Raw genomic sequence first — 27,657 nt, forward strand, 5'->3', positions numbered from 1 at the left:
ACTGCAGTGATGACATCACCTTGTTTAACCCTGGCTGATGCAGGGAGGAGCTTCCATGTAGGAAGACATGTCCTGTGGTCATAAAGGATGTTAATCATCTCTGAAGGGTCAGATTATTGGCCTGCATCAAGCAAAGAAAACAACTGAGGAGATGAAACCACTAAAATCAGGTTAAGAACCAAAGTTTTGAGTCATTCTGGAAAGACTTTCTGAGTAATTTAGACAAAGTTTTATAATTTTGAAAGGTTTAAATCATTCAGGACATGATTGGAGGCGTATTGGACAAATTCTTTAGATATTTGGGAATGTTTGTCTTTTTTGAAGGTTTCAGGGCAAATTTGAAAAGGTTTGAGGTATTTTGGACAAATAGAAGTTGGTTTTAGAAAATAATGAACAGAAACCAGATTTATCCTGTCGGCTGTGACACCTGGATGGATGGAAAACTGATCTGGAGTGTTTAATCCTTGTGTCTTTGGCTAACTGTACTCTGAGCTCACAGCATTTTCATCAACACTGGAAATCTTCCTCTGTCCTGGAGGTGGACATCAACCCTCCACTCCAGCTCCTGCTAGGTCTCTGTGCTGCCTTCAAGGTCCCGTTAACAGCCGTTAACTTGAAACTTCAGGGCAGTTTAGAGCTCTGTTTACTGATTAAAGTCCCTCCTTCATGCAGAGGTAATAAATAACTTGAATTTGCAATTAAATCTTTTGATCTCAGAACATTTTCTACACATCTAAATATTTACATTTATGTGTAATGGCTGAACTGAAAGAGTCCCTGGCCTCTGGACCTAAATAATAAGAACTAAAATTGCAGGTTACATTTGTAGGAAACGTTTTCTGTGTTTTCTTTTTTCAGATCAAATATTCTCTATCAATAGCACATGTTTTGACATTGACAATAAAGTAGACCACACGACAATCGGTTGAGAAATGATCAGATTCTGATTCATTTTAAATGTACATTCATTGCTCTGAATGGGAACTCTGTCCCTCCAAGATGGCGCCATGCAGGAATGTGGCTAAGCCAGCTGCTACAGCGCGCTGACGTATCTACTCTTCATATCTATGGGTGGAACTACCTGCTGACGTGTCAAAGTCTGAACCGCTGCGGTGCCAAGAAACAACCCTTCACACAAACAGGAAGCAGTTTGTGATTGTTCCTGAGTAAAGAGACGATCAGACGGAGCTTCAGCGTCCTCAGACTGAGTCCAGCTACAACTCTGCTGCTTCCAGACAAACACTGAAGGTGAGTCTGAGCACAAACACCACTCAGAGTCACAGCAGCTTCCAGAGAACACAGTGACTCACTGGACTCTGCTGTGTTTCCAGCTTCACTCAGAACAAATGGCTTCCAGATCAGAGGAGGATCTCTGCTGTCCGGTCTGCCAGGAGGTCTTCACAGATCCTGTTGTTCTGTCGTGTAGCCACAGCTTCTGTAGAGACTGTCTGAAGACCTGGTGGAGGCAGAAACCAACACACGACTGTCCAGTTTGTAAGAGAAGATCTTCTAAAGATGATCCACCTGTTAGTTTGTCTTTAAAGAATGTGTGTGAGTCGTTCCGGCAGCAGAGAACTCAGAGATCTTCAGAGTCTTTCTGCAGTTTCCACTCTGAGAAACTCAGACTCTTCTGTCTGGACCATCAGCAGCCAGTGTGTCTCGTCTGCAGAGATTCAGAAAAACACTCCAACCACAGGTTCAGACCCATCGATGAAGCAGCTCCACAACACAGGAAGGACCTTCAGGAAACTCTGGAGCCCTTAAAGGAGAAGCTGAAGGTTTCTGAAGGACTTAAAGTGAAGTTTGATCAAACAGCAGAACACATTAAGGTCCAGGCCCGACACACAGAGAGGCAGATCAAGGAGCAGTTTGAGAAGCTTCACCAGTTTCTGAGAGAGGAAGAGGAGGCCAGGATGGCTGCACTGAGGGAGGAAGAGGAGCAGAAGACTGGGAGGATGAAGGAGAAGATGGAGGCTCTGAGCAGAGAGATAGCAGATCTTTCAGACACAGTCAGAGCCACAGAGGAGCAGCTGAGAGCTGAAGACGTCTCACTCCTGCTAAACTACAAGGCTGCAGTGGAAAGAGTCCAGCGCTGCCCCCTGCTGGAGGATCCACAGCTGCTGTCAGGAGCTCTCATAGACCAGGCCAAACATGTGGGCAACCTGAGCTTCAACATCTGGAACAACATGAAGGACGTGGTCTCCTACACTCCTCTCATTCTGGACCCAAACACTGCACATCCAGAACTCATCCTGTCTGAAGATCTGACCAGTGTGAGACGTAGAGGTTATCAGAAGCTTCCTGATAATCCAGAGAGGATTACTGGTTCCTGCTTTGTTCTGAGCTCTGAAGGCTTCAACTCAGGGACTCACAGCTGGAATGTGGAGGTTGGAGACTGTAAACACTGGAAACTGGGTGTGTTAGAAGAGTCTGCCCAGAGGAAGGGAATCATACGGTCTGGATCATGGAGTATAGGGTTCTCTGGAGATAAATACTTAGCACGGTCACCTCCAGCTTCCTCCACTGATCTCTCAGTGCAGAAGAAGCTCCAGAGGATCAGAGTGAATCTGGACTTTACCAGAGGAACGCTGTCGTTCTCTGATGCTGACACTGAAACTCTCATCCACACCTTCAACCACACGTTCACTCAGAAGATGTTTCCCTTCTTTTACATTTGGTTGGGTGAAGTAAAGATTCTACCAGAGAAGGTCTCAGTCAGAGTGGAACAGAGCAGATAAAGAAGATGAGAACATTTGTGATGTTCCAGAGCTGAACAAACCACCTGATGGACCTGATCATCAGACTGTTGTTGGATGTGAACGTTGGGTGGAGGAACAGCTGGAGGAGAACATCTGCTGGTAGAAGATCAGCCGCCTTAAAGCCACACATGTTCTCATGTTTGATTCCAGCTGTTAGAATCATCTGGAAACGTCTTCACAGCAGAGTCAGGCTCATTTCTACCACCTGGAACGTTCCTGGACATCAGGTTTAGATGAAAACTCACTCTGCTGCTCCTGAGAGGATTTTTAGACCTGAAATATGGAAAATATCTCCTGGTTTCTGCTGAACTTCTGCTGCTGGGACACTGGTTTACCAGCAGACAGAGAGACAGACAGACAGAGAGACAGACAGACAGACAGACAGACAGACAGACAGACAGACAGACAGACAGACAGACAGACAGACCTTCCTTGACGATGACCGTCACCGTGTCGCTGTCCTCCAGCTTCCTGTCGTCCGTCACCGTCAGGGTGAATTCGTATGTACCGACCTCCAGACCCGTCACCGTGGCAACAGCACTGTCTGCGTTTTCAATCTTCACACCGTCAGGACCGCTGGAGGACAGACAGGAGGACAGAGGGGGGGACAGACAGGAGGACAGACAGGAGGACAGACGGGAGGACAGACGGGAGGACAGACGGGAGGACAGACGGGAGGACAGACAGGAGGACAGACAGGAGGACAGAGGGGGGGACAGACAGGAGGACAGACAGGAGGACAGAGGGGGGGACAGACAGGAGGACAGACAGGAGGACAGGAGGACAGACAGGAGGACAGACAGGAGGACAGACGGGAGGACAGACAGGAGGACAGACGGGAGGACAGACAGGAGGACAGACAGGAGGACAGACAGGAGGACAGACAGGAGGACAGGAGGACAGACAGGAGGACAGACAGGAGGACAGACAGGAGGACAGAGGGGGGGACAGACAGGAGGACAGACAGGAGGACAGGAGGACAGACAGGAGGACAGACAGGAGGACAGAGGGGGGGACAGACAGGAGGACAGACAGGAGGACAGGAGGACAGACAGGAGGACAGACAGGAGGACAGACAGGAGGACAGAGGGGGGGACAGACAGGAGGACAGACAGGAGGACAGACAGGAGGACAGGAGGACAGACAGGAGGACAGAGGGAGGACAGACAGGAGGACAGACAGGAGGACAGGAGGACAGACAGGAGGACAGACAGGAGGACAGACAGGAGGACAGACAGGAGGACAGAGGGGGGGACAGACAGGAGGACAGACAGGAGGACAGAGGGGGGGACAGACAGGAGGACAGACAGGAGGACAGACAGGAGGACAGACAGGAGGACAGACAGGAGGACAGACAGGAGGACAGGAGGACAGACAGGAGGACAGAGGGAGGACAGACAGGAGGACAGACAGGAGGACAGGAGGACAGACAGGAGGACAGACAGGAGGACAGACAGGAGGACAGACAGGAGGACAGAGGGGGGACAGAGGGGGGACAGACGGGAGGACAGACGGGAGGACAGACAGGAGGACAGACGGGAGGACAGACAGGAGGACAGAGGGGGGGACAGACGGGAGGACAGACAGGAGGACAGACAGGAGGACAGACAGGAGGACAGACAGGAGGACAGGAGGACAGAGGGAGGACAGACAGGAGGACAGACAGGAGGACAGAGGGAGGACAGACAGGAGGACAGACAGGAGGACAGGAGGACAGACAGGAGGACAGACAGGAGGACAGACAGGAGGACAGAGGGGGGGGACAGACAGGAGGACAGAGGGGGGACAGACAGGAGGACAGACAGGAGGACAGACAGGAGGACAGACAGGAGGACAGACAGGAGGACAGACAGGAGGACAGGAGGACAGAGGGAGGACAGACAGGAGGACAGACAGGAGGACAGGAGGACAGACAGGAGGACAGACAGGAGGACAGAGGGGGGGACAGACAGGAGGACAGACAGGAGGACAGGAGGACAGACAGGAGGACAGACAGGAGGACAGAGGGGGGGACAGACAGGAGGACAGACAGGAGGACAGGAGGACAGACAGGAGGACAGAGGGAGGACAGACAGGAGGACAGACAGGAGGACAGGAGGACAGACAGGAGGACAGACAGGAGGACAGACAGGAGGACAGAGGGGGGACAGACAGGAGGACAGACAGGAGGACAGAGGGGGGGACAGACAGGAGGACAGACAGGAGGACAGACAGGAGGACAGACAGGAGGACAGACAGGAGGACAGACAGGAGGACAGGAGGACAGACAGGAGGACAGAGGGAGGACAGACAGGAGGACAGACAGGAGGACAGGAGGACAGACAGGAGGACAGACAGGAGGACAGACAGGAGGACAGACAGGAGGACAGAGGGGGGGACAGAGGGGGGGACAGACGGGAGGACAGACAGGAGGACAGACAGGAGGACAGACGGGAGGACAGACAGGAGGACAGAGGGGGGGACAGACGGGAGGACAGACAGGAGGACAGACAGGAGGACAGACGGGAGGACAGACAGGAGGACAGACAGGAGGACAGGAGGACAGACAGGAGGACAGAGGGAGGACAGACAGGAGGACAGACAGGAGGACAGGAGGACAGACAGGAGGACAGACAGGAGGACAGACAGGAGGACAGAGGGGGGGACAGACAGGAGGACAGAGGGGGGGACAGACAGGAGGACAGACAGGAGGACAGACAGGAGGACAGACAGGAGGACAGACAGGAGGACAGACAGGAGGACAGGAGGACAGACAGGAGGACAGGAGGACAGACAGGAGGACAGACAGGAGGACAGACAGGAGGACAGGAGGACAGACAGGAGGACAGACAGGAGGACAGAGGGGGGGACAGAGGGGGGGACAGACAGGAGGACAGAGGGAGGACAGACAGGAGGACAGACAGGAGGACAGGAGGACAGACAGGAGGACAGACAGGAGGACAGACAGGAGGACAGAGGGAGGACAGACAGGAGGACAGACAGGAGGACAGGAGGACAGACAGGAGGACAGACAGGAGGACAGACAGGAGGACAGGAGGACAGACAGGAGGACAGACAGGAGGACAGAGGGGGGACAGAGGGGGGGACAGACAGGAGGACAGACAGGAGGACAGACAGGAGGACAGACGGGAGGACAGACGGGAGGACAGACGGGAGGACAGACAGGAGGACAGACAGGAGGACAGACAGGAGGACAGACGGGAGGACAGACGGGAGGACAGACGGGAGGACAGACAGGAGGACAGACAGGAGGACAGACAGGAGGACAGACGGGAGGACAGACGGGAGGACAGACAGGAGGACAGACGGGAGGACAGACAGGAGGACAGACAGGAGGACAGACAGAGTTTGTGACTTTCAGTGAAAATCTTCTTTAGATTTTAATTTCCTGTATTTTCAAACAAAGTCCTACCAAGACAAAAATGAACAAAATGATTCAAAAGTTTCCCCTGATCCTGTTTTTATGTAAAATAACTTCATCTAATGAAGTCCTGTACAGACCTGATTTTGTTTCTTTGTGGTGATTTTAGGTGTTTTTAAAGTTATTATTTTCCATGTTTTTGGACAAAATTTGAATTTGACAATTTCTCGTCACCTGATGTTCAATGCTTTTCCTCTCATATTTGAATGTTTCAAGGTCATTTTGGCTCTTTTTGTGGAGATTTTGTGTCTTTTTTAGTGCTGAACTTGAGTTGTTGTCACAATTTCACCAGTTTTGTGGTAGTTTTTGGTACTTTTTGTATTAATTTTGGTTCTTTTTGTGGTGATTTTGCTTTTTTTTCTGGAATATCTGAACTTTTCAAGGTAGTTTTGTGTCTTTTTGTGGTAATTTTGGGTGTTTTGAGGTTATTCTGCATGTTTTTTGGGACAAATGTGAGTTTTTGTCTCAGTTTCACCCGTTTTATGGTAGTTTTGGTCCTTTTCATGGTAGTTTTGGTCATTTTTGTGACGATTGTCTGTGTTTTTGCTGACATATTTGAACCTTTCAGGATATTTACAGCTCTTTTTGTGTCTTTTTGGGGTGAATTGTGTCTTTTTGTTGTAATTCTGGCAATTTATGTGATAATTTTTCAGCTTTTTTAGCCAATTTAGTGTCAGTTTTAATCAGAACTCAGATGTTTCTCCTCCTAAATGTCCTGGTTCTGTCTGCTGGACTGATGAAGTTCTGAAAAAGTCCATTAAAGTGATAAATGTGGAAATATTCCCAGTCTGAAGGTAGAACTCTGATCATTGATGAAGTTACTGCAGATGAAGAACCAGATGTTCTTTGTGGTAATTTTGCTTCTTTTAGAGGAGGAAATGTTGTCTTTTTGTAATAAACTGACTAATTTCTGTGATGATTTTGTCTCTTATTGTGGTTATTTGAAGCTTTGTCAGTTATTTTAGTTGCATTTTACCAGAACTCTGATGTGCTTTTCATTCTAAAACGTGTCTATCTGCTAAACAATCTGAAGTTAAAGAAACATTAATGCCACCAAACATATTAATGCCTCAGGTCCTCTGCAGGACGTGATTAAAGGCTCTTAAAAGCTGTGATCCTTGTGACATGGCCCAGCTGTATTTCCATCATTCCACCACCGTGGACGGACCTGGTCTTCTTCCAGTGGTACGTGGCTATCTTCTGGTCGTCGCTGCTCTTACTGCCGTCCAGCGTGGTTCTGTCCACGGGCAGCGTCAGCTCCTTCTCTGGTCCGGCGTCCGCTGATGGAGGTTTATTGTTTTCTGGAGACACAGAAGAACCACGGTGAGGAAATGAAACAGAAAACAGAGTCCTGGTCGGTTGTAAAAAGCTGCTGGTGTTCCTCTGAAAAAGCTTAAAATTAAAGAATCAGATTGGAGGTTAAAGTAACTAAAAACTATAATAAAATAAACAGAGAATTAAAATGATATCCTGTTCTTGTGTTGTGTTCTGCTTCCAGCTGCTCACATCACTGCAAAAACACAAACTAGACACTAAATGTGTCCACAACGACATAAACCTGGTCAACAATTACCCAGAAATAGTCCAGAATGACCAGAACTTTTCTAAAATTCATAAAATGTGTCTAAACTGTGTCTAAAACGAGGTGAAATCCGTCCAAAACGACTCAAGTTTATCCAAAAATGATCCAAAAAACAGAAAAAAGTCTAAGATGGTTCAAATGTGTCCAAAATAAAATCAGATTGTGTCATTAAGGACCACAGCGTTCTCAAAATAAATGCACTTTTATGTAGCCATTTTAAACATTTTTCTCTATTTTAATGTTTATTTTTCCGCAGTCCTTCAGCTGTTTCTGCTGCTTTCGTTCTAATTATTCTATAAAACATGTGGGTGCTTCATTCAGCTCCTCTGTTCTGGATTTATGTAACATTGGGCTGTGTTCTGTACTTTAACAGAGCCGTGTGTTACCGGGCTGTACGATGACGGTGACCTGAGCCGTGTCCTGCTGTCCGGACGAGTCCGTCACCGTCAGCTGGAAGGTGTAGTCTCCCTCCTGCATGGCCGACAGCTGCAGGATGGGCGTCCTGACGCCCTGAAAGAACCAGAAAAACAGGCTGCTGTTACCCTGAGAACCAGGAGAAACCTCTGCTGCACTGCAAACACTCCAAATCCTATTTGTCTTATTTTTACACTAAACGTCTCATCCCACTGATTTAAGATAAATTCACTGAACAAGAGACATTTCAGCAAAAAGAGGGACGTGTATTAAGACAATGCATCTGAAATATCTGGAAATTATCTTGTTCTGAGTTGAATTTTAACAGAAAACTCAAATAAGTTTGACCCTCATGTCGTCCTGCAGATTAAATTAAGCCGTTTTAAAAGATCTATGTTCACAGTGAAGCTTCTGATGTCCACATTTTATACATTTTTGGTGGAAAACAGAAATGTTAAAAACGTTTCTTTAAGAACATTCACATAAAAATCAACCAAAATCCAGAGAATTTTCTGGATTTTGGTTGATTTTTATGTGAATGTTCTTAAAGAAAATATCAGAAGTTTTACTGATAAATATGGAATCACTTCAGATATTTTTAGGATTTTTTGAAGGTTTTTACTCATTTTGTTGAAAATATTTACAATAATATTCTTGCCACATTTGGAGGATTTTTAAATAAAACTTTTAAGGAATTATTGGAATTTTCTTCCTGAAGGTTTCGTGAATTTTCACAAATGTGGGCATTTTTTTTGAGGATTGTTTTTTGGGGGATTTTTTTCAGACAAGGAAAATATTTTTTGGTTCCTATAAATGAAGACAACAGGAGGGTTAAAACATCTTAAATTAGGAGGCTACATGAAAACAGAAATCTATTTTTGAGTGAAAAACTGCTTGTCTTTGTTTTGTTTTTTAGCATGTCTGGCTTATTTTAAGACACCCAAGCTTGATCCTGGTAAAATAGAACTTAAAATAAGTTTTCCAGCTAATTTTAACATCTCAGTATTCTAAATGTCACATCTTATTTCCAGAAATCTCACCCAAGACATTTTTAACTTGTTCTATTGGCAGATTTTTCCTCTTATTTCGAGGTAAAAGCTCTTTGAAATCAGTTTGTTTTCCCTGTTCTGAGAGGAGCCTTTTCTGCAGTGAGTGACGCCGTTCACCTAGCCTAGCCACGCTAGACCCATGTTCTGAAGACGCAAGGGTCTAGGACCGCTCGACAGGGAGGGAGGCGGCTAAAAGGTTGTCTATCAAATCACTCTGCAGCAATTGGGTAGGTATACAACCAATCAGTGCAACGAATAGGCTCCTAGAGCGCCGGAAATCAGAGGATGCGGGAGTTCGGTGAAGCCTTATTTATTCAGTCAATGGGTGAAGCTCAAGTATATTACAGACATGTTAACAGAAAGATTATTCAGAGTCTGTGCTAATGGAGCTCAACCACTGTTGTCGTTTTTGTTGTCGACCCTGGCAGAGAATTAAATTTGTTGCCGTGGGTTGTCTAGCGCGGCTAGGCTAGTGTTTCCATTCACCTTCATCTCCACCACTTTGTCTTTGCTCTCCTCACCTGCATCTCCACCACTTTGTCTTTGCTCTCCTCACCTGCATCTCCACCACTTTGTCTTTGCTCTCCTCACCTTCATCTCCACCACTTTGTCTTTGCTCTCCTCACCTTCATCTCCACCACTTTGTCTTTGCTCTCCTCACCTGCATCTCCACCACTTTGTCTTTGCTCTCCTCACCTTCATCTCCACCACTTTGTCTTTGCTCTCCTCACCTGCATCTCCACCACTTTGTCTTTGCTCTCCTCACCTTCATCTCCACCACTTCGTCTTTGCTCTCCTCACCTTCATCTCCACCACTTTGTCTTTGCTCTCCTCACCTGCATCTCCACCACTTTGTCTTTACTCTCCTCACCTTCATCTCCACCACTTTGTCTTTGCTCTCCTCACCTTCATCTCCACCACTTTGTCTTTGCTCTCCTCACCTTCATCTCCACCACTTCGTCTTTGCTCTCCTCACCTTCATTTCCACCACTTTGTCTTTGCTCTCCTCACCTGCATCTCCACCACTTTGTCTTTACTCTCCTCACCTTCATCTCCACCACTTTGTCTTTGCTCTCCTCACCTTCATCTCCACCACTTTGTCTTTGCTCTCCTCACCTGCATCTCCACCACTTTGTCTTTGCTCTCCTCACCTTCATCTCCACCACTTTGTCTTTGCTCTCCTCACCTGCATCTCCACCACTTTGTCTTTACTCTCCTCACCTGCATCTCCACCACTTTGTCTTTGCTCTCCTCACCTGCATCTCCACCACTTTGTCTTTGCTCTCCTCACCTGCATCTCCACCACTTTGTCTTTGCTCTCCTCACCTGCATCTCCACCACTTTGTCTTTGCTCTCCGGGCTCAGCGACCACTCGTAGGACAGCGAGTCGTGGTCGTCGGTGCTCTGGTTGCCGTAGAGACTGATGTGGTTCCGGGGCAGCTGGATGACCTGCAGGAAGTGTGTTGTTCAGCTCTGAGTCAGCGTACGTACTTCAGCTGTTAATCCCTGTAGTTCAGCTTCAGACAGCAGCACTGACCTGGTTGGGGCCGGCGTTGGCCACCGGCCGGTAGTCCTTGGCTTTGTTGACGGAGAGGGTGGCCAGAGTCCAGTTAGTGGCTCCGTCTGAGTCGGTCACCGTCAGACTGGAAGACATGGAGAGGATTAAAACTGATCCAGGCTCAGCATTTTAACCTCTACAACCAGCCACCGGGTCTCAAAGACGGATTTCATTTAATTAACTTTCTATTTATTGATTGTTCAGAACAGGAAAAAGAGAGAAAAACAACAAGAAAAGACTGATTTTTTTTTTGTAATTTCTATTTATAAATTTTTCAAAACAGAAAAAAAGGAAAAAAACACAAAAAAGACGTATTTTTTACCTTCATTTTTATCGATTTTTCACAACAAGAAAAAGATGAAATTAAGAAAAAAAAAAGACAAAAAATATATTTTTTCTACTTTCTTTTTAATGATTCTTTAGAACAGGAAAAAAAAGAAAAAAAAAAGATGTGTTTTTTTATTTTTATGACTATTTTTATCAGTTGTTCAGAACAGGAAAAAAAATTTGAAAAAAACAAAATAAGACGTTTTTTTCAACTTTTTTCAACTGATTTTTCAGAACAAGAAAAAAGAGGAAAAAAATAAAAATATGGGTTTCTTAAAAAACATCTTTTTATTAATTTCTCAGAACAGGAAAAAAAAGAAACAAAAACACCCAAAAAACAAAAACATATGTTTTTTTACTTAATTTTTATCAATTTTTCACAACAAGAAAAAAAGATGAAATTAAGAGAAAAAAACACAAAAAAGGTATTTTTTCTACTTTCTTTTTAGTGATTCTTGAGAACAGGAAAAAAATTTAAAAATAAGATGTGTTTTTTATTTTTATGACTATTTTTATCAATTGTTCAGAACAGACATTTAAAAAAAAAAATCCTGACAACCCCCCCCCCCCACCAAAAAAACACATTTTTTTTAAATTCAGGAAAAAAATCTGATTTTTAAATTTTTTTATATATTTTTCATAACAGGGGAAAAAGCTGATAAAAATCTAATGTAATATAATAAATAAATGATGTAATCAGTGCTAATATTGTCTGGTTTGAGAGGCTTCAGTTCTGTTGGAGGTTGATCAGAACGTCCTGTCTAGAGACACATCAGGATAAATGAGCAATAAACGAGGTGTACTTGAAGGTGTAGTTTCCCGGCACCAGGCTGGTCAGGGTGAGGACCTGGGTGTCAGCAGAGACCTTCTCCTCCCTCAGAGGACCTTTCACTTCCTCCCAGTGCCACGACACCACCTTATCGTCGTCGGTGCTCTCTGAAAAAGACATGAAACAAGACAAGATGTTTCAGGTTCTTCAACTGGAGGTAAATGGGAGTTTGTGGAAACAGTGGATCATTTGGCATCTACAGATCCATCAGAGAGCAGAAACAGAGCTACAAGAAGGTGGAAACTGGACTTAACAAATGGACCAAGAACTCCTAATAACTGATGAAGAGTGTGTGAAAAAACTGAAGACAAAATCATTAAACTGTCTGAGAAACATTAAGAAAACATCTTAAAAACATGAAAATTCCTTAAAAATGTTCTAAAAAGAAAAATATGGAGTAAAGAACAGCTGCTTCAGGAAGATGAGTGTCTAAATAACAAAGTTAAATGTGTGTTTGTTGGAGACTCACGGCTGCCGTCGATCACCGTCGAGCTCGTCGGTAACGAGATCTCCTGGAACTTTGGGGAAACCACGGCGACGGGAGGCTTGTTTACCCGCGGCTCTGTCAGGCAGAAAACAGGAATTAACTGAGCGAGCTGCTCGGCTGTTAGAGGGAGGAAGATCTGAGGTCATGGAGTCGACTGAACAAGAACTGTGGACCGACTAATGCTGGTTTCATCTCATTTAAACTGAAGAGAAACGCATGCAGACCGACAAACTGATCCTAGTTTAATCCAGTCCAGTCTGATCTCCAGTAAAACCAGTATAACCACAGCTCCTAATGGTTCCTTTGTTTGTTTGTTTTATTTTCCATCAAAGGAACACAACATTTAGTCACCTGGAACTGAACCATGGAGGATTTACTGGAGGATCACAACCACAGAAGAAGACAAAGAAAGGACACAAAAAACAACAAATATAACACAAATATTTAAAAATGAGACACAAACTGACAATAGCGAGAAACAAAATGACAAAAATGAGACAAACGACACAAAACAAAAAAGACACAAAAGTAAGAAAGCGACCAAAAAACTGACAAGCAACAAAATTTAACAAAGAATGACAATAGTGAAAAACTAAACGACAAAAAAGACAAAATGCCAAAAATGAAACACAAAATAATGAACAAAGCAAAACAAAAAATGACAAAAAAACCAACAAAAATGAGACAAAATGCGACAAAAACGACAAAACAACAATAAACAAAGAACAATCTGGTATTTTACTTTCTGATCCAAACAACTTGTCATGGTCTAGAAATGATTTTAAATTTATAGTTTTACTAATTTACAATCTGCAGTTAATGTCTTCTCTGTAATTTTTACACTTTGAGGGCCGGATTGGACCCTCTGGAGGACCGCTTTTGGTCCACGGGCCTCATGTTGGACCCTCTGGAGGACCGCTTTTGGTCCACGGGCCTCATGTTGGACCCTCTGGAGGACCGCTTTTGGACCACGGGCCTCATGTTGGACCCTCTGGAGGACCACTTTTGGACCACGGGCCTCATGTTGGACCCTCTGGAGGACCGCTTTTGGCCCACGGGCCTCATGTTGGACCCTCTGGAGGACCACTTTTGGTCCACGGGCCTCATGTTGGACCCTCTGGAGGACCGCTTTTGGTCCACGGGCCTCATGTTGGACCCTCTGGAGGACCGCTTTTGGACCACGGGCCTCATGTTGGACCCTCTGGAGGACCACTTTTGGCCCACGGGCCTCATGTTGGACCCTCTGGAGGACCACTTTTGGACCACGGGCCTCATGTTGGACCCTCTGGAGGACCGCTTTTGGCCCACGGGCCTCATGTTGGACCCTCTGGAGGACCGCTTTTGGACCACGGGCCTCATGTTGGACCCTCTGGAGGACCGCTTTTGGACCACGGGCCTCATGTTGGATCCTCTGGAGGACCGCTTTTGGTCCACGGGCCTCATGTTGGACCCTCTGGAGGACCGCTTTTGGACCACGGGCCTCATGTTGGACCCTCTGGAGGACCGCTTTTGGACCACGGGCCTCATGTTGGACCCTCTGGAGGACCGCTTTTGGCCCACGGGCCTCATGTTGGACCCTCTGGAGGACCACTTTTGGTCCACGGGCCTCATGTTGGACCCTCTGGAGGACCGCTTTTGGTCCACGGGCCTCATGTTGGACCCTCTGGAGGACCGCTTTTGGCCCACGGGCCTCATGTTGGACCCTCTGGAGGACCGCTTTTGGCCCACGGGCCTCATGTTGGACCCTCTGGAGGACCACTTTTGGCCCACGGGCCTCATGTTGGACCCTCTGGAGGACCACTTTTGGCCCACGGGCCTCATGTTGGACCCTCTGGAGGACCGCTTTTGGCCCACGGGCCTCATGTTGGACCCTCTGGAGGACCGCTTTTGGTCCACGGGCCTCATGTTGGACCCTCTGGAGGACCGCTTTTGGTCCACGGGCCTCATGTTGGACCCTCTGGAGGACCGCTTTTGGACCACGGGCCTCATGTTGGACCCTCTGGAGGACCGCTTTTGGACCACGGGCCTCATGTTGGACCCTCTGGAGGACCGCTTTTGGCCCACGGGCCTCATGTTGGACCCTCTGGAGGACCGCTTTTGGTCCACGGGCCTCATGTTGGACCCTCTGGAGGACCGCTTTTGGTCCACGGGCCTCATGTTGGACCCTCTGGAGGACCGCTTTTGGACCACGGGCCTCATGTTGGACCCTCTGGAGGACCACTTTTGGCCCACGGGCCTCATGTTGGACCCTCTGGAGGACCACTTTTGGCCCACGGGCCTCATGTTGGACCCTCTGGAGGACCACTTTTGGCCCACGGGCCTCATGTTGGACCCTCTGGAGGACCGCTTTTGGCCCACGGGCCTCATGTTGGACCCTCTGGAGGACCGCTTTTGGCCCACGGGCCTCATGTTGGACCCTCTGGAGGACCGCTTTTGGCCCACGGGCCTCATGTTGGACCCTCTGGAGGACCGCTTTTGGTCCACGGGCCTCATGTTGGACCCTCTGGAGGACCTCTTTTGGTCCACGGGCCTCATGTTGGACCCTCTGGAGGACCGCTTTTGGACCACGGGCCTCATGTTGGACCCTCTGGAGGACCGCTTTTGGACCACGGGCCTCATGTTGGACCCTCTGGAGGACCGCTTTTGGCCCACGGGCCTCATGTTGGACCCTCTGGAGGACCACTTTTGGTCCACGGGCCTCATGTTGGACCCTCTGGAGGACCGCTTTTGGTCCACGGGCCTCATGTTGGACCCTCTGGAGGACCGCTTTTGGACCACGGGCCTCATGTTGGACCCTCTGGAGGACCACTTTTGGCCCACGGGCCTCATGTTGGACCCTCTGGAGGACCACTTTTGGACCACGGGCCTCATGTTGGACCCTCTGGAGGACCACTTTTGGCCCACGGGCCTCATGTTGGACCCTCTGGAGGACCACTTTTGGACCACGGGCCTCATGTTGGACCCTCTGGAGGACCACTTTTGGCCCACGGGCCTCATGTTGGACCCTCTGGAGGACCGCTTTTGGCCCACGGGCCTCATGTTGGACCCTCTGGAGGACCGCTTTTGGTCCACGGGCCTCATGTTGGACCCTCTGGAGGACCACTTTTGGCCCACGGGCCTCATGTTGGACCCTCTGGCCCACGGGCCTCATGTTGGACCCTCTGGAGGACCACTTTTGGACCACGGGCCTCATGTTGGACCCTCTGGAGGACCACTTTTGGACCACGGGCCTCATGTTGGACCCTCTGGAGGACCACTTTTGGCCCACGGGCCTCATGTTGGACCCTCTGGAGGACCGCTTTTGGTCCACGGGCCTCATGTTGGACCCTCTGGAGGACCGCTTTTGGATCACGGGCCTCATGTTGGACCCTCTGGAGGACCGCTTTTGGACCACGGGCCTCATGTTGGACCCTCTGGAGGACCGCTTTTGGATCACGGGCCTCATGTTGGACCCTCTGGAGGACCACTTTTGGTCCACAGGCTTCATGTCGGACCCTCTGGAGGACCGCTTTTGGACCACGGGCCTCATGTTGGACCCTCTGGAGGACCGCTTTTGGTCCACGGGCCTCATGTCGGACCCTCTGGAGGACCGCTTTTGGTCCACGGGCCTCATGTTGGACCCTCTGGAGGACCACTTTTGGCCCACGGGCCTCATGTTGGACCCTCTGGAGGACCGCTTTTGGTCCACGGGCCTCATGTTGGACCCTCTGGAGGACCACTTTTGGACCACGGGCCTCATGTTGGACCCTCTGGAGGACCGCTTTTGGTCCACGGGCCTCATGTTGGACCCTCTGGAGGACCACTTTTGGTCCACGGGCCTCGTGTTGGACCATCTGGAGGACCACTTTTGGTCCACGGGCCTCATGTTGGACCCTCTGGAGGACCGCTTTTGGTCCATGGGCCTCATGTTGGACCCTCTGGAGGACCACTTTTGGTCCATGGGCCTCATGTTGGACCCTCTGGAGGACCGCTTTTGGTCCATGGGCCTCATGTTGGACCCTCTGGAGGACCACTTTTGGTCCGCGGGCCTCATGTTGGACCCTCTGGAGAACCGCTTTTGGACCACGGGCCTCATGTTGGACCCTCTGGAGGACCTCTTTTGGTCCATGGGCCTCATGTTGGACCCTCTGGAGAACCGCTTTTGGACCACGGGCCTCATGTTGGACCCTCTGGAGGACCTCTTTTGGTCCACGGGCCTCATGTTGGACCATCTGGAGGACCACTTTTGGCCCACGGGCCTCATGTTGGACCATCTGGAGGACCGCTTTTGGACCACGGGCCTCATGTTGGACCCTCTGGAGGACCACTTTTGGTCCACGGGCCTCATGTTGGACCATCTGGAGGACCACTTTTGGCCCACGGGCCTCATGTTGGACCATCTGGAGGACCGCTTTTGGACCACGGGCCTCATGTTGGACCCTCTGGAGGACCGCTTTTGGTCCACGGGCCTCATGTTGGACCCTCTGGAGGACCACTTTTGGTCCGCGGGCCTCTTGTTGGACCCTCTGGAGGACCGCTTTTGGTCCACGGGCCTCATGTTGGACCCTCTGGAGGACCGCTTTTGGTCCACGGGCCTCATGTTGGACCATCTGGAGGACCACTTTTGGTCCGCGGGCCTCTTGTTGGACCCTCTGGAGGACCGCTTTTGGTCCACGGGCCTCATGTTGGACCCTCTGGAGGACCGCTTTTGGTCCGCGGGCCTCATGTTGGACCCTCTGGAGGACCGCTTTTGGTCCGCGGGCCTCTTGTTGGACCCTCTGGAGGACCGCTTTTGGTCCACGGGCCTCATGTTGGACCCTCTGGAGGACCGCTTTTGGTCCACGGGCCTCTTGTTGGACCCTCTGGAGGACCGCTTTTGGTCCACGGGCCTCATGTTGGACCCTCTGGAGGACCGCTTTTGGTCCGCGGGCCTCATGTTGGACCCTCTGGTGTAGATGATGTTACTGCTGAACCAAGCTGAGAATTTCCACTAAAGAACCTGCAGACGTGCACCGTTTTAAAATCAGAAACCAGTAACAAACACAGTTTTTATGGTTATTCAGTGGTTTATTTCAATCTCAGCAGAATCAGAGCTATAAAAGCGCCGTGCTGTTAGCAGTAACAACAACTACTACTACAGTGTGGTATTTTCAGGGTGTTGGTCGGTACTAATGTCAGAGAAACATCCCATAATGTCTCTCTGTCAGTGTGGCTGAGAGGAACTCTCTTTTCCACAAACACTCTTCTACCTTCTTACATAATTTATCGACTGATGCAGAAAACATCAAAACATGAGTCACTGTGGGTTCATTAGAACCTTTAAACTCTCTGGACCCCAAAATCTGCCGTCAGGTTTGAAAGACGTGTTATTTATTTTTTTAAATCCCCAGTATTTTACCATCCATGGAAGCAGAAACAGTAAAAACAGAAAGAATCACCGGATTTTCCACTTTCCTGATGGTTCTTCTTCACCTGTGAAATGCAGGAAAATTAAACAAATCTGAGCTTAAAGCTGTGATATTATAACACATTTGGTTCTTTTATTTTTTTGGTAAACCTTTATTTCCCTCTTTGTTTCTGTTTCCATCAGTCTGGCAGCCAGGAAGTAGAAAATGTATCGGTTCTTTCTGTTTTTATGGTTCCTGGTTCTGATAAATGGTGTAACTTTGGACATACGCTACCAGGCAAAAGTTTGGACTGGCTCCTAATTTTTCTGTCATTGGTTCATATTACCTAAATTATGAGCTTAATTTAGCCATGTTTCATTTGTAATCACAGTAGAACTATAGATAAGAACACTGAAAACTAAACTGAAGCATCTAGCATAAAATACTGTTAAACTGTCTAAATCTGTGACCCATCTAAATAGCCTCCTTTAGCTTTGATAACTACGTGACAAATTTGAGGCATTCTTGCAGTCTGTGACATGAGATAATCACTTGAAATTTCCTCCCATCCTTCTGCCAACATCTCAAAGGTTTGCAGCACTTGTGGGTTGCTTGTTCTTGACGTTTCTGTCCAGTTCATCCCATGCAAGTTCGATGGGGTTAAGGTCAGAGGATTGAGCTGGCCAAGTCATAATCCTTAGCTTCCCCTCCTCTTCTACCTCTGACACAGTGTGGATGTGTGCTTTGGATCGTTGTCTTGTTGTACTGTGAATGTCTGTCCCACTAAATGCAGCCCAGAGGGAATGTCATGCCTCTGTAAGATACTGTGGTATCCATGCTGATTTAGAATTCCTGAGACTTCCTGCAGATCATCAGTCTGTCCCCCTGCTAAACAGCCCCACACCATCATGCTACCTCCACCATGCTTTACTGTGGGAACAACACACACAGCAGTCGAGCGTTCTCCAACCCTACGTCAAACGTATCTGCACCGTTTTGATCCAAACATTTCAAACTTTGACTCATCTGTAAACAGAACTGTTTTCCATTCTTCTACAGTCCAGTTTCTATGTTCTTCAGCCCACTGAAGTCTCTTCTTTATGTTCTGCTTTCCCAGCAGCTACCCTGCCTTTCAGACCAGAATCCTGCAGTCTACAGTCACAGTATCCACCAACACCTTATTGCTCCTGGTTGAGTTTAGCTGAGCTCTTATTTCTGGGGCTGTCTTTTGTCTATTTTGAATACTGGTGACCCTGATGAACTTATCTTCAGCTTTAGACGTGACTCTGCTTCTACCAGAACTAGATCTGTCTTCATGTCAGCCTGTTTCTCTTCATATTGCTTTAATGGTTTGGTGACTCCACTTTGTGAGACTTTAACTTTGAGCAATTTGTCTTGTAGAACAGCCTTCTTTTTTCAAAACCTGAATTTCGATCCTTTTATCTTTGCTTAACTGAGGTTTTCTGGCCATTTTTGTGCTACTTCAGATTTCTAAATCTTCCAATTAGCCAAAGACATTCTTCTTTCCAGAAATTATCAGTCTTTTATATCAGCTCAAAAAGGTAACACAAAATATTTGTAAACAGAGTAAAGAACTGTGAACCAAGGTGTGAAAAACATTCTGTTTGGATTACATAGTTATTACAGGGGACATGCAACCCTTTGTAAAGATATTTGAAGTGTTTTAACCAAACAAAAGAGGGTAATGTTGCTACCTAAACCTTCTAGTAACGCTCTCATTAATAAATGCTTAGAAATATCCCTACTTGATGCCATACTTGATTAAATTTTGTTCATAGCATACTCATGAATGTTCTTGCAATAATTAGAAACAAATTGCTAAAGTTAGCTCTTAGTTGGGCTGTTTTGACAAAAATATGAGAAAATTAGGTGTCATCATGCGGGTCAAAATTAACCCATTTTAAAGTTTGAAAATGTGGAAAAAAAAATATTTTCACAGTGAAACTTCTGATGTCCACATTTTCAACATTTCTGGGAAATCTTTGAACATTTTTGGTGGAAAAAAAGAAATGTTAAAAATGTTTCTTAAGAACATTCATTTAAAAAAATGGGATTTTGGTTGGTTTTTTTGTGAATGCTTTTAAACAAAATATCAGAAATTTTACTGATATATATGTAACCACTTAAAATATTTTTAAGATTTTTCTGGAAGATTTTAACTCATTTTTTGAAAATATCGATAAGAATTTTCTTGCCAAATTTGGGGGATTATTTTTTTTTAAAAATAATACCTTTAAGGAATTATTTTAAGGAATTTTCTTCCAGAAGGTTTTGTAAATTTTCAGAAATTTGGGGAATTTTTTTGCTGAATTTTTGGATCTTTTTCAGACAAGGAAACAATATTTTTGGTGCCTGTAAATGAAGACAACAGGAGGGTTAATGTCTACAGACATTTAGCTCCTCGGTACGTCCTGTACTTTTATTTTGACATTTCCTGCTCACCTGGTTTAACGGTGACGTTAACGTAACCTTCTCCGTAAGCTCCGTCTCCGTCCACCGTCACCTCGAACTCATACAGACCCACCGTCAGCTGACAGACAGAAAGAAGAAGCCGTCCTTCAGAGACAAACTGAAACCGCTTCATGCTTTTATTCTGAAACAGAGCGTGAAAGCTGCTACCTTGCTGAGCTTCAGTGTCTTGCTGTGCTTCCCCTCCATCACCCCGCTGTAATCTTTGGGATGAGTTATCAGACGCCAGTCGAATGCATAGTTGGTCCCTGCAGAGGAACATTAATAAAACATTAAAGCTGTTCAAGCTCTTAATTAAAACCTGTCACATAAGAACAACCTCAGGATGAGGACTTCTGCTATCGCTGCAGCCGTCAAGAAGGGATCAAGGGATTAAAAAAAAATAATGATGTGGCTCTTTGAAACTAGATCATCGTTTTACAGATTCAAAAGGTTCAGTCTGATGTACAGTAAGAAGGTGACTGGACCGTAAACAGGCTGAATTCATCCAGAAACATCACAACAAGCAGAAAAACAGCTTCTTCCTCTCAGCTAGAAAACAGCTAACACCCTCCTAAACAGCTAAAACACAGCTAACACCCTCCTGAACTGCTAAAACACAACTAACACCCTCCTAAAACAGCTAAAACACAGCTACCATCCTCCGGAACAGCTAAAACACAGCTAAAAAAAAAAACTCCTGAACAGCTAAAACCCTTCTAAAACAGTTAAAACCCTCCTGAACAGCTAAAACCCTTCTAAAACAGTTAAAACCCTCCTGAACAGCTAAAACCCTTCTAAAACAGTTAAAACCCTCCTGAACAGCTAAAACCCTTCTAAAACAGTTAAAACCCTCCTGAACAGCTAAAACCCTTCTAAAACAGTTAAAACCCTCCTGAACAGCTAAAACCCTTCTAAAACAGTTAAAACCCTTCTGAACAGCTAAAACCCTTCTAAAACAGTTAAAACCCTCCTGAACAGCTAAAACCCTTCTAAAACAGTTAAAACCCTCCTGAACAGCTAAAACCCTTCTAAAACAGTTAAAACCCTCCTGAACAGCTAAAACCCTTCTAAAACAGTTAAAACCCTTCTGAACAGCTAAAACCCTTCTAAAACAGTTAAAACCCTCCTGAACAGCTAAAACCCTTCTAAAACAGTTAAAACCCTCCTGAACAGCTAAAACCCTTCTAAAACAGTTAAAACCCTCCTGAACAGCTAAAACCCTTCTAAAACAGTTAAAACCCTCCTGAACAGCTAAAACCCTTCTAAAACAGTTAAAACCCTCCTGAACAGCTAAAACCCTTCTAAAACAGTTAAAACCCTCCTGAACAGCTAAAACCCTTCTAAAACAGTTAAAACCCTTCTGAACAGCTAAAACCCTTCTAAAACAGTTAAAACCCTCCTGAACAGCTAAAACCCTTCTAAAACAGTTAAAACCCTCCTGAACAGCTAAAACCCTTCTAAAACAGTTAAAACCCTCCTGAACAGCTAAAACCCTTCTAAAACAGTTAAAACCCTCCTGAACAGCTAAAACCCTTCTAAAACAGTTAAAACCCTCCTGAACAGCTAAAACCCTTCTAAAACAGTTAAAACCCTTCTGAACAGCTAAAACCCTTCTAAAACAGTTAAAACCCTCCTGAACAGCTAAAACCCTTCTAAAACAGTTAAAACCCTCCTGAACAGCTAAAACCCTTCTAAAACAGTTAAAACCCTTCTGAACAGCTAAAACCCTTCTAAAACAGCTAAAATACCTCAACTCCTATATCTAGTTTGATTGTCTGTGTTTTAACTGTCAAAGCTGTCTTTAAAGCCGCTATGTAAATAAAGTTATTACTATAAAGCTGATTCTGTCTCATAAAAACAAATCTTCTTCAGATGTGTAGATTTTTAGTAACTGGCTGCCACCTACACACTGGAGCAGCATAAAAGCATTAAAAGTCAGCCTCTGTGGGTAACAAATCAGCCTCCAGGTGATGATTTGTGATATTTTACCAGTGTTTTACCTGACGGAGGTGGAGGGACCACAAAGGCGTTGAGTTCAACCTCGTTTCTGGGCAGCGTTACCTCGACGCTCACGCCTGCCGACACCACCAGCTCCTTCACTGCAGGGAAAAGCACAAGAAGGAACGTTTAGAGGACAGCGAGGCGAAGGAAAGTCTGACAAGGAAGAAGGCTGGGGCCGATTACACATCGTTTTATAATCTAAAGATCCATCAGAGAGCAGAAACAGAGCTAAAAGGAGAAAACCAGACCTGAATCTGCCAAACAGAACCAGAACTCCTAATAACTGGATGTTTGAAGACAATGAAATACAAAATTATTAAGTTCTCTGAGAAACATTAAGAAAAAAACGTCTTAAAAATTAGAAAATGTATAAAACGTGTTAAAAATCTTTTCAAAATGTCAAAAGAAATCATAAGAAAATTCTGTGAAAAATAATTAAACGTTAGTGAAACGTGGAGAAACGTCTGGAAAATGTTAAAATATTAAAAGGTCTGAAAAGAGCTGAAAATGAAATAAAACAAAATAAAATATAATAATATAAAATGAATTAAAATAAAATGAAATAACATAAAATTAAATCTAGTGACTTAAAATGAAACGAAATAAAACATAAAATTAAATGTAAAAAAAAGTAACAAATGTCCCTGACGTATTTGTGTGAAAAATACAAAATGTCTGTAAAACTTGTGAGAAATACTAAAGAACAGTTTAAAACATGTAAAAGCAACATTTTCATAAAATGCCATAAATAAGAAATAAATTTAATATGACATTTTTGGTTATTGATAATTCTGAGGAAGTAGAAACTCCAGATGTTGATCAGCTGCAGAGAAACCTCCTGTTTGGCTAAAACCTGAACGTTTAGACTAAACAAGACGTCTGGCATCATTCTGGGAAACATTTTCACAATATTCTGACGGCTTAGAGAGAAAATAACTCGCTGATTTGTCTGTAAAATAACAGATTACTGACTTCCGGTGGAGCTCATGGAGTAGCAAGTCGCACTGAAAGCAGCTCCGCCACCTTAACCTCGAATATCCCTTTCAAACTCGCTATTTTGAACTTTTTTCGACACATTTGGCAATCGAAAGGGGCACAACTCATATCAGGCCATCGACGAAAAGGAAAGAATGGGGAAACCTCAAGAAAGAAACACTTCGACCGCTAAGGCTAGCTCTCAACCGGACCAAGCTAACGCTAGCAATGCAGTAGCTAACAAGGACTCGGAGGTGCTCAAAGCTATTGCCAATCTCAAAACGGAGATTCTGGGTGACAGCAAGCAAAACATGGACAGACTTAGCCAGGAAATTAACAGCAAATTGGACAACGTGAGCCAAGAAATAAAAGGCAAATTGGACAACATTTCAGAGGATGTACAGGGCCTCTCGGAGCGGATGGATGAGGCGGAGTCCAGGATTAACAAAGTGGAGTGCTGGGCAGAGCAGGCAACCATTGCTCTGTGTACAAGCCTAGAACAGCACAGTAGTCTCCAGAAAAAGTGCTTGGACTTAGAATCACGATCTCGAAGAAATAATATTCGCATATTTGGCCTGGCAGAGAGCGAGGAGACCAACCCGGTGCCACAATTCATGGATACATTTCTGAAAACTCACCTGGAAATCCCACCGCAGATCGATTTAAAAATCCAGCATGCACACCGCTCCTTGACAAGTAAACCCCCGCCTAACGCACCACCGAGACCCTTGATTATAAATTTCTCGGACTTCTCAACTAAAGAAATGGTCTTGAGAGAGGCATGGAAGAAACGAGTAAAGATTGGCTCCCGCTCCATATATTTCGACCATGACTACCCCGCTGAAATCGTGAGAAGACGCAAAGAGTATGCTCCCATAAAGAAAATACTCAAGGAGAAAAGCATTCGTTTCCAAACTCCGTTTACCAACATGAGAATTCACTGGGAATCAGGAGTACGCACATACAGCTCCGCCCAGGAGGCTTTCAGTGAGTTGAAGAAACGCGGATGTGTCGCGGAGATTCCAGCCCCAGTTGACGAAGGATATGATCCAGTGCGGCGCCTACGGGAACTCCTGGGATGGCAGCCGACGGAGGACAGCGGCCCCGCGGTATCACGGAGAGCAAAAGCCAAGCTGCGGAGTTTCCAGAGGGAATCCGCAGAACAGGTCTGAGTGGGTCTCCAGGCAACGTCTATTCATAACTTCGGCCTGACCAGCTACTCGGGTGGGGGAGTTGGCTCTTCTTGCTTATATGTTTGAACTACGTTGGACAAATAGGGTGGTGCCGTTTATGTCTATAGACGACGTAGCCGTCCTCCTAGGGCCCTCTTCTAAAGAAAGGCGTTCCCTTCGACCCTCCAACGGGGTCCAGTTTGAGGAGCAAAAGTCTCCTCTGGGCATAGTCAGCTCTGTTTTTGTTCATTGTTTGTGTTTCTGTTCACTTATTGTTCTGGGGCCACTGTTCCACATATACATTCATTTGATTTGCTGTCAGAATGTCAAATAATTTGAAAATAGCTTCTCTAAATGTAAATGGATTAGGTAGTCCATTCAAAAGGGAAAAGGTTTTAGACAAATTAAAAAAGGATGGGTTACAAGTGATATTTCTGCAGGAGACACACATGTCAAGGTACGAACACGCTAAATTTAAATGTTATGGTTACTCACACCTTTTTTACAGTTCATGCAAAAACAGTAGACAGAGAGGGGTAGTGACTCTAATATCTAATACACTAAATTTTGAATTGCTTACCAAGATAGAAGATAGCCAAGGCAGATATGTCATAGTAAAAGCGAAGATAGACGATACTGTGTGCACTTTTGCAAATATCTACGTTCCTCCGGAGAGTAATAGAACCTTCTTAAAAACACTGTTTGACATCATTGTTACATTGAGTGAAGGGATATTAATCTGTGGCGGTGACTGGAACACCATTCTGAATCTCTCATTGGATACTACAAGTCACAAGAGACAAAAAACATATAGATCTAAGAACCTTAACGCCTTGATAAAAGAAATGGGGTTATTTGATGTTTGGAGGAACCTCCACCCTAAAAACAAAGATTTTACGCACTACTCCCTCTCGCACCAGGTACATTCTAGATTGGACTTTTTTCTGATGAACAGCGTTGACCGTCATAAGGTAATAGAATGTTCAATCGGCACGTCTGATATATCAGATCATAACATAATTTACTTGACAGTTCAATTAACCAGTTCACCCAAATCTACATTATGGAGGCTAAACATAAGTATACTTAACAAGGAAAATATCATAAAGGAGATTAAAAAAGAAATAACAACTTGTATAGCAGACAATGACAATGACCAGGTTAAACCTACTATCCTCTGGGATACGATTAAAGCTGTAATGAGGGGTAAACTAATCTCGAGAACGGCCTATTTGAAAAAAACTAAAAGGGCAATGTATGATAACCTCCAAAAAGATCTTAGAACTATGGAACTTAAACTATCACAAAATAATAAAGACATTAGCTTGCTTACCAAAATAAAAACCATTAAAAACAAAATAAATGTATCTGTACAAGAGGAATTAGAAAACAAACTGAGATTTTGTAAACAATCCTTTTATGAATCTGGTCCAAAAGCAACAAAAATGCTAGCAAGACGCGTCCGGAAACAGCAGCTAAAACATGCTATACTCAAAATCAGAGACCCAGATACTGGTAATCTGACTTACGATGTTGAACAAATCCACGGTATTTTTAACAAATACTATAAAAAATTGTATTCATGTCCAATACCAATAGGAGAAAGTGATATTAACCAATACTTATCATGTCTAGACTTACCCTCTCTAGGATTAATACAAAATAAAGCCCTAACTGCACCTATTACTCCAAAAGAACTGAATAATGCAATAGGAAACTTAAAATCAAACAAATGTCCTGGAAGTGACGGTTTCTCAAATGAGTGGTACAAAATTTTTAAAGAGGAGTTAGCCCCTACTCTACTCAGGTCTCTTAATTGGACTCTCGACAGAGCTGAGATACCTCCATCCTGGAGAGAAGCGGTAATAACAGTTGTGCCCAAAGAAGGTAAAAATAAGGAATTCTGTGAATCATACCGCCCTATCTCCATATTGAACGTAGACTATAAAATATTTACTTCAATAATCTCTAAGAGGTTAGAAAACTATTTGTTAGAGTTAATCCATGAAGATCAGACAGGATTTATAAGGGGCCGTCAAACCCATGACAGCATTAGACGTACGTTACATATAATTGAGGAAGCTAAAAATCAAAAACTCAGTATGGCTCTCGTAAGCCTTGACGCAGAGAAAGCCTTTGACCGAGTTAGCTGGTCCTTCCTTTTTAAAGTGCTAGAGCGTCTAGGTTTTAACGACAAATTCATAAAATGCATACAATCAATATACAGTGCCCCAATGGCCAGAATAAAGATAAACGGTCATTTGTCCACTCATTTTCAATTGTATAGAGGTACCCGACAGGGTTGTGGGCTTAGCCCCTCACTTTTTGCTTTGTTTATCGAGCCATTGGCCCAGGCAATAAGGCAGAATGTGGAACTACAAGGAATAACAATAGCAAATTCTAAACATGTTATCGCTCTCTTTGCTGACGATATTATCGCTTATCTTCAGAACCCTGAGTTATCAATCCCTAAACTTATGTCTACTCTGAAGGAGTTTGGACATTTGTCAGGCTATAATTTAAATATTACCAAAACACAAATTCTAACGATTAACTACTCCCCTAGCAATTCATTAAGACAAAAGTATAAAATGACCTGGGATGCGGAAAAGATAAAATATTTAGGAGTATACATCTCACGAGATTACAACAGCCTGTTTAGTCTGAATTTTAGCAAACTACTGGATTCAATTAAAAAAGATTTAATACACTGGTCATCATTAACTTTAGATTTTTACTCCAGAATAGAAATTGTAAAAATGAACGTTCTACCTAGGTTTCTTTACCTCTTTATGGCACTGCCGGTTAAAATTCCAGATTTAGAATTCAATGCATGGGATAAGTTAATATCGCGATTCGTTTGGGCGGGAGCTAGACCTCGAATTAAATATAAAACGCTTCAAATTGATAAAGAGCATGGTGGTCTGGCTCTTCCAAACCTGAGGCAATATTACCTGGCAGCACAGATGAAAAATGCAGTATGTTGGTGTTCACCTGAAATCGAAGCCCGGTGGAAACAAATTGAGTTGAGTATGGGTGGAGCCCCACCTCAATCAAAATTAGGGGAAAAAACTAAGCTGATTGATACTGGAAACTGCATCATGGAAAACACACTCTCTAATTGGCATGAAGTGGTGAAGAAATTTAACTTGAATGACAAAACTTATTTATTGACATGGCCCTCCTTTTCTCTAAGGTTCCCACCGGGTAGGTCTGATCCTACATTTTCACAATGGAACGGAAAA

The 27,657-nt window shown here is 45.1% G+C and overlaps 2 protein-coding genes across 2 annotated transcripts in view; one reads left to right on the forward strand and one right to left on the reverse strand.

Moving 5' to 3' along the window:
• Positions 1 to 27,657, reverse strand: part of LOC110971327 (dyslexia-associated protein KIAA0319-like protein) — a 71,474-nt gene that overhangs the window by 15,751 nt on the left and 28,066 nt on the right. The window contains exons 6-15 of the mRNA XM_051955446.1: positions 22,265 to 22,363; positions 20,433 to 20,530; positions 20,256 to 20,343; positions 12,409 to 12,501; positions 11,914 to 12,046; positions 10,763 to 10,868; positions 10,552 to 10,674; positions 8,149 to 8,272; positions 7,349 to 7,481; positions 3,187 to 3,335 (exon numbers count right to left, since the gene is read on the reverse strand). Coding sequence (XP_051811406.1) covers positions 3,187 to 3,335; positions 7,349 to 7,481; positions 8,149 to 8,272; positions 10,552 to 10,674; positions 10,763 to 10,868; positions 11,914 to 12,046; positions 12,409 to 12,501; positions 20,256 to 20,343; positions 20,433 to 20,530; positions 22,265 to 22,363 — 1,146 coding nt within the window. The remainder of the gene's footprint in view (positions 1 to 3,186; positions 3,336 to 7,348; positions 7,482 to 8,148; positions 8,273 to 10,551; positions 10,675 to 10,762; positions 10,869 to 11,913; positions 12,047 to 12,408; positions 12,502 to 20,255; positions 20,344 to 20,432; positions 20,531 to 22,264; positions 22,364 to 27,657) is intronic.
• Positions 999 to 2,738, forward strand: LOC127536291 (nuclear factor 7, brain-like). The gene is made up of 2 exons (XM_051956250.1): positions 999 to 1,248; positions 1,332 to 2,738. Exon 2 carries the CDS (start codon positions 1,347 to 1,349, stop codon positions 2,736 to 2,738), a length of 1,392 nt encoding a protein of 463 aa, XP_051812210.1. The 5' UTR covers positions 999 to 1,248; positions 1,332 to 1,346.

Source organism: Acanthochromis polyacanthus, chromosome 11 (assembly GCF_021347895.1).
Source record: "Acanthochromis polyacanthus isolate Apoly-LR-REF ecotype Palm Island chromosome 11, KAUST_Apoly_ChrSc, whole genome shotgun sequence".
In the NCBI taxonomy this organism is placed as follows: Eukaryota; Metazoa; Chordata; class Actinopteri; family Pomacentridae; genus Acanthochromis; species Acanthochromis polyacanthus.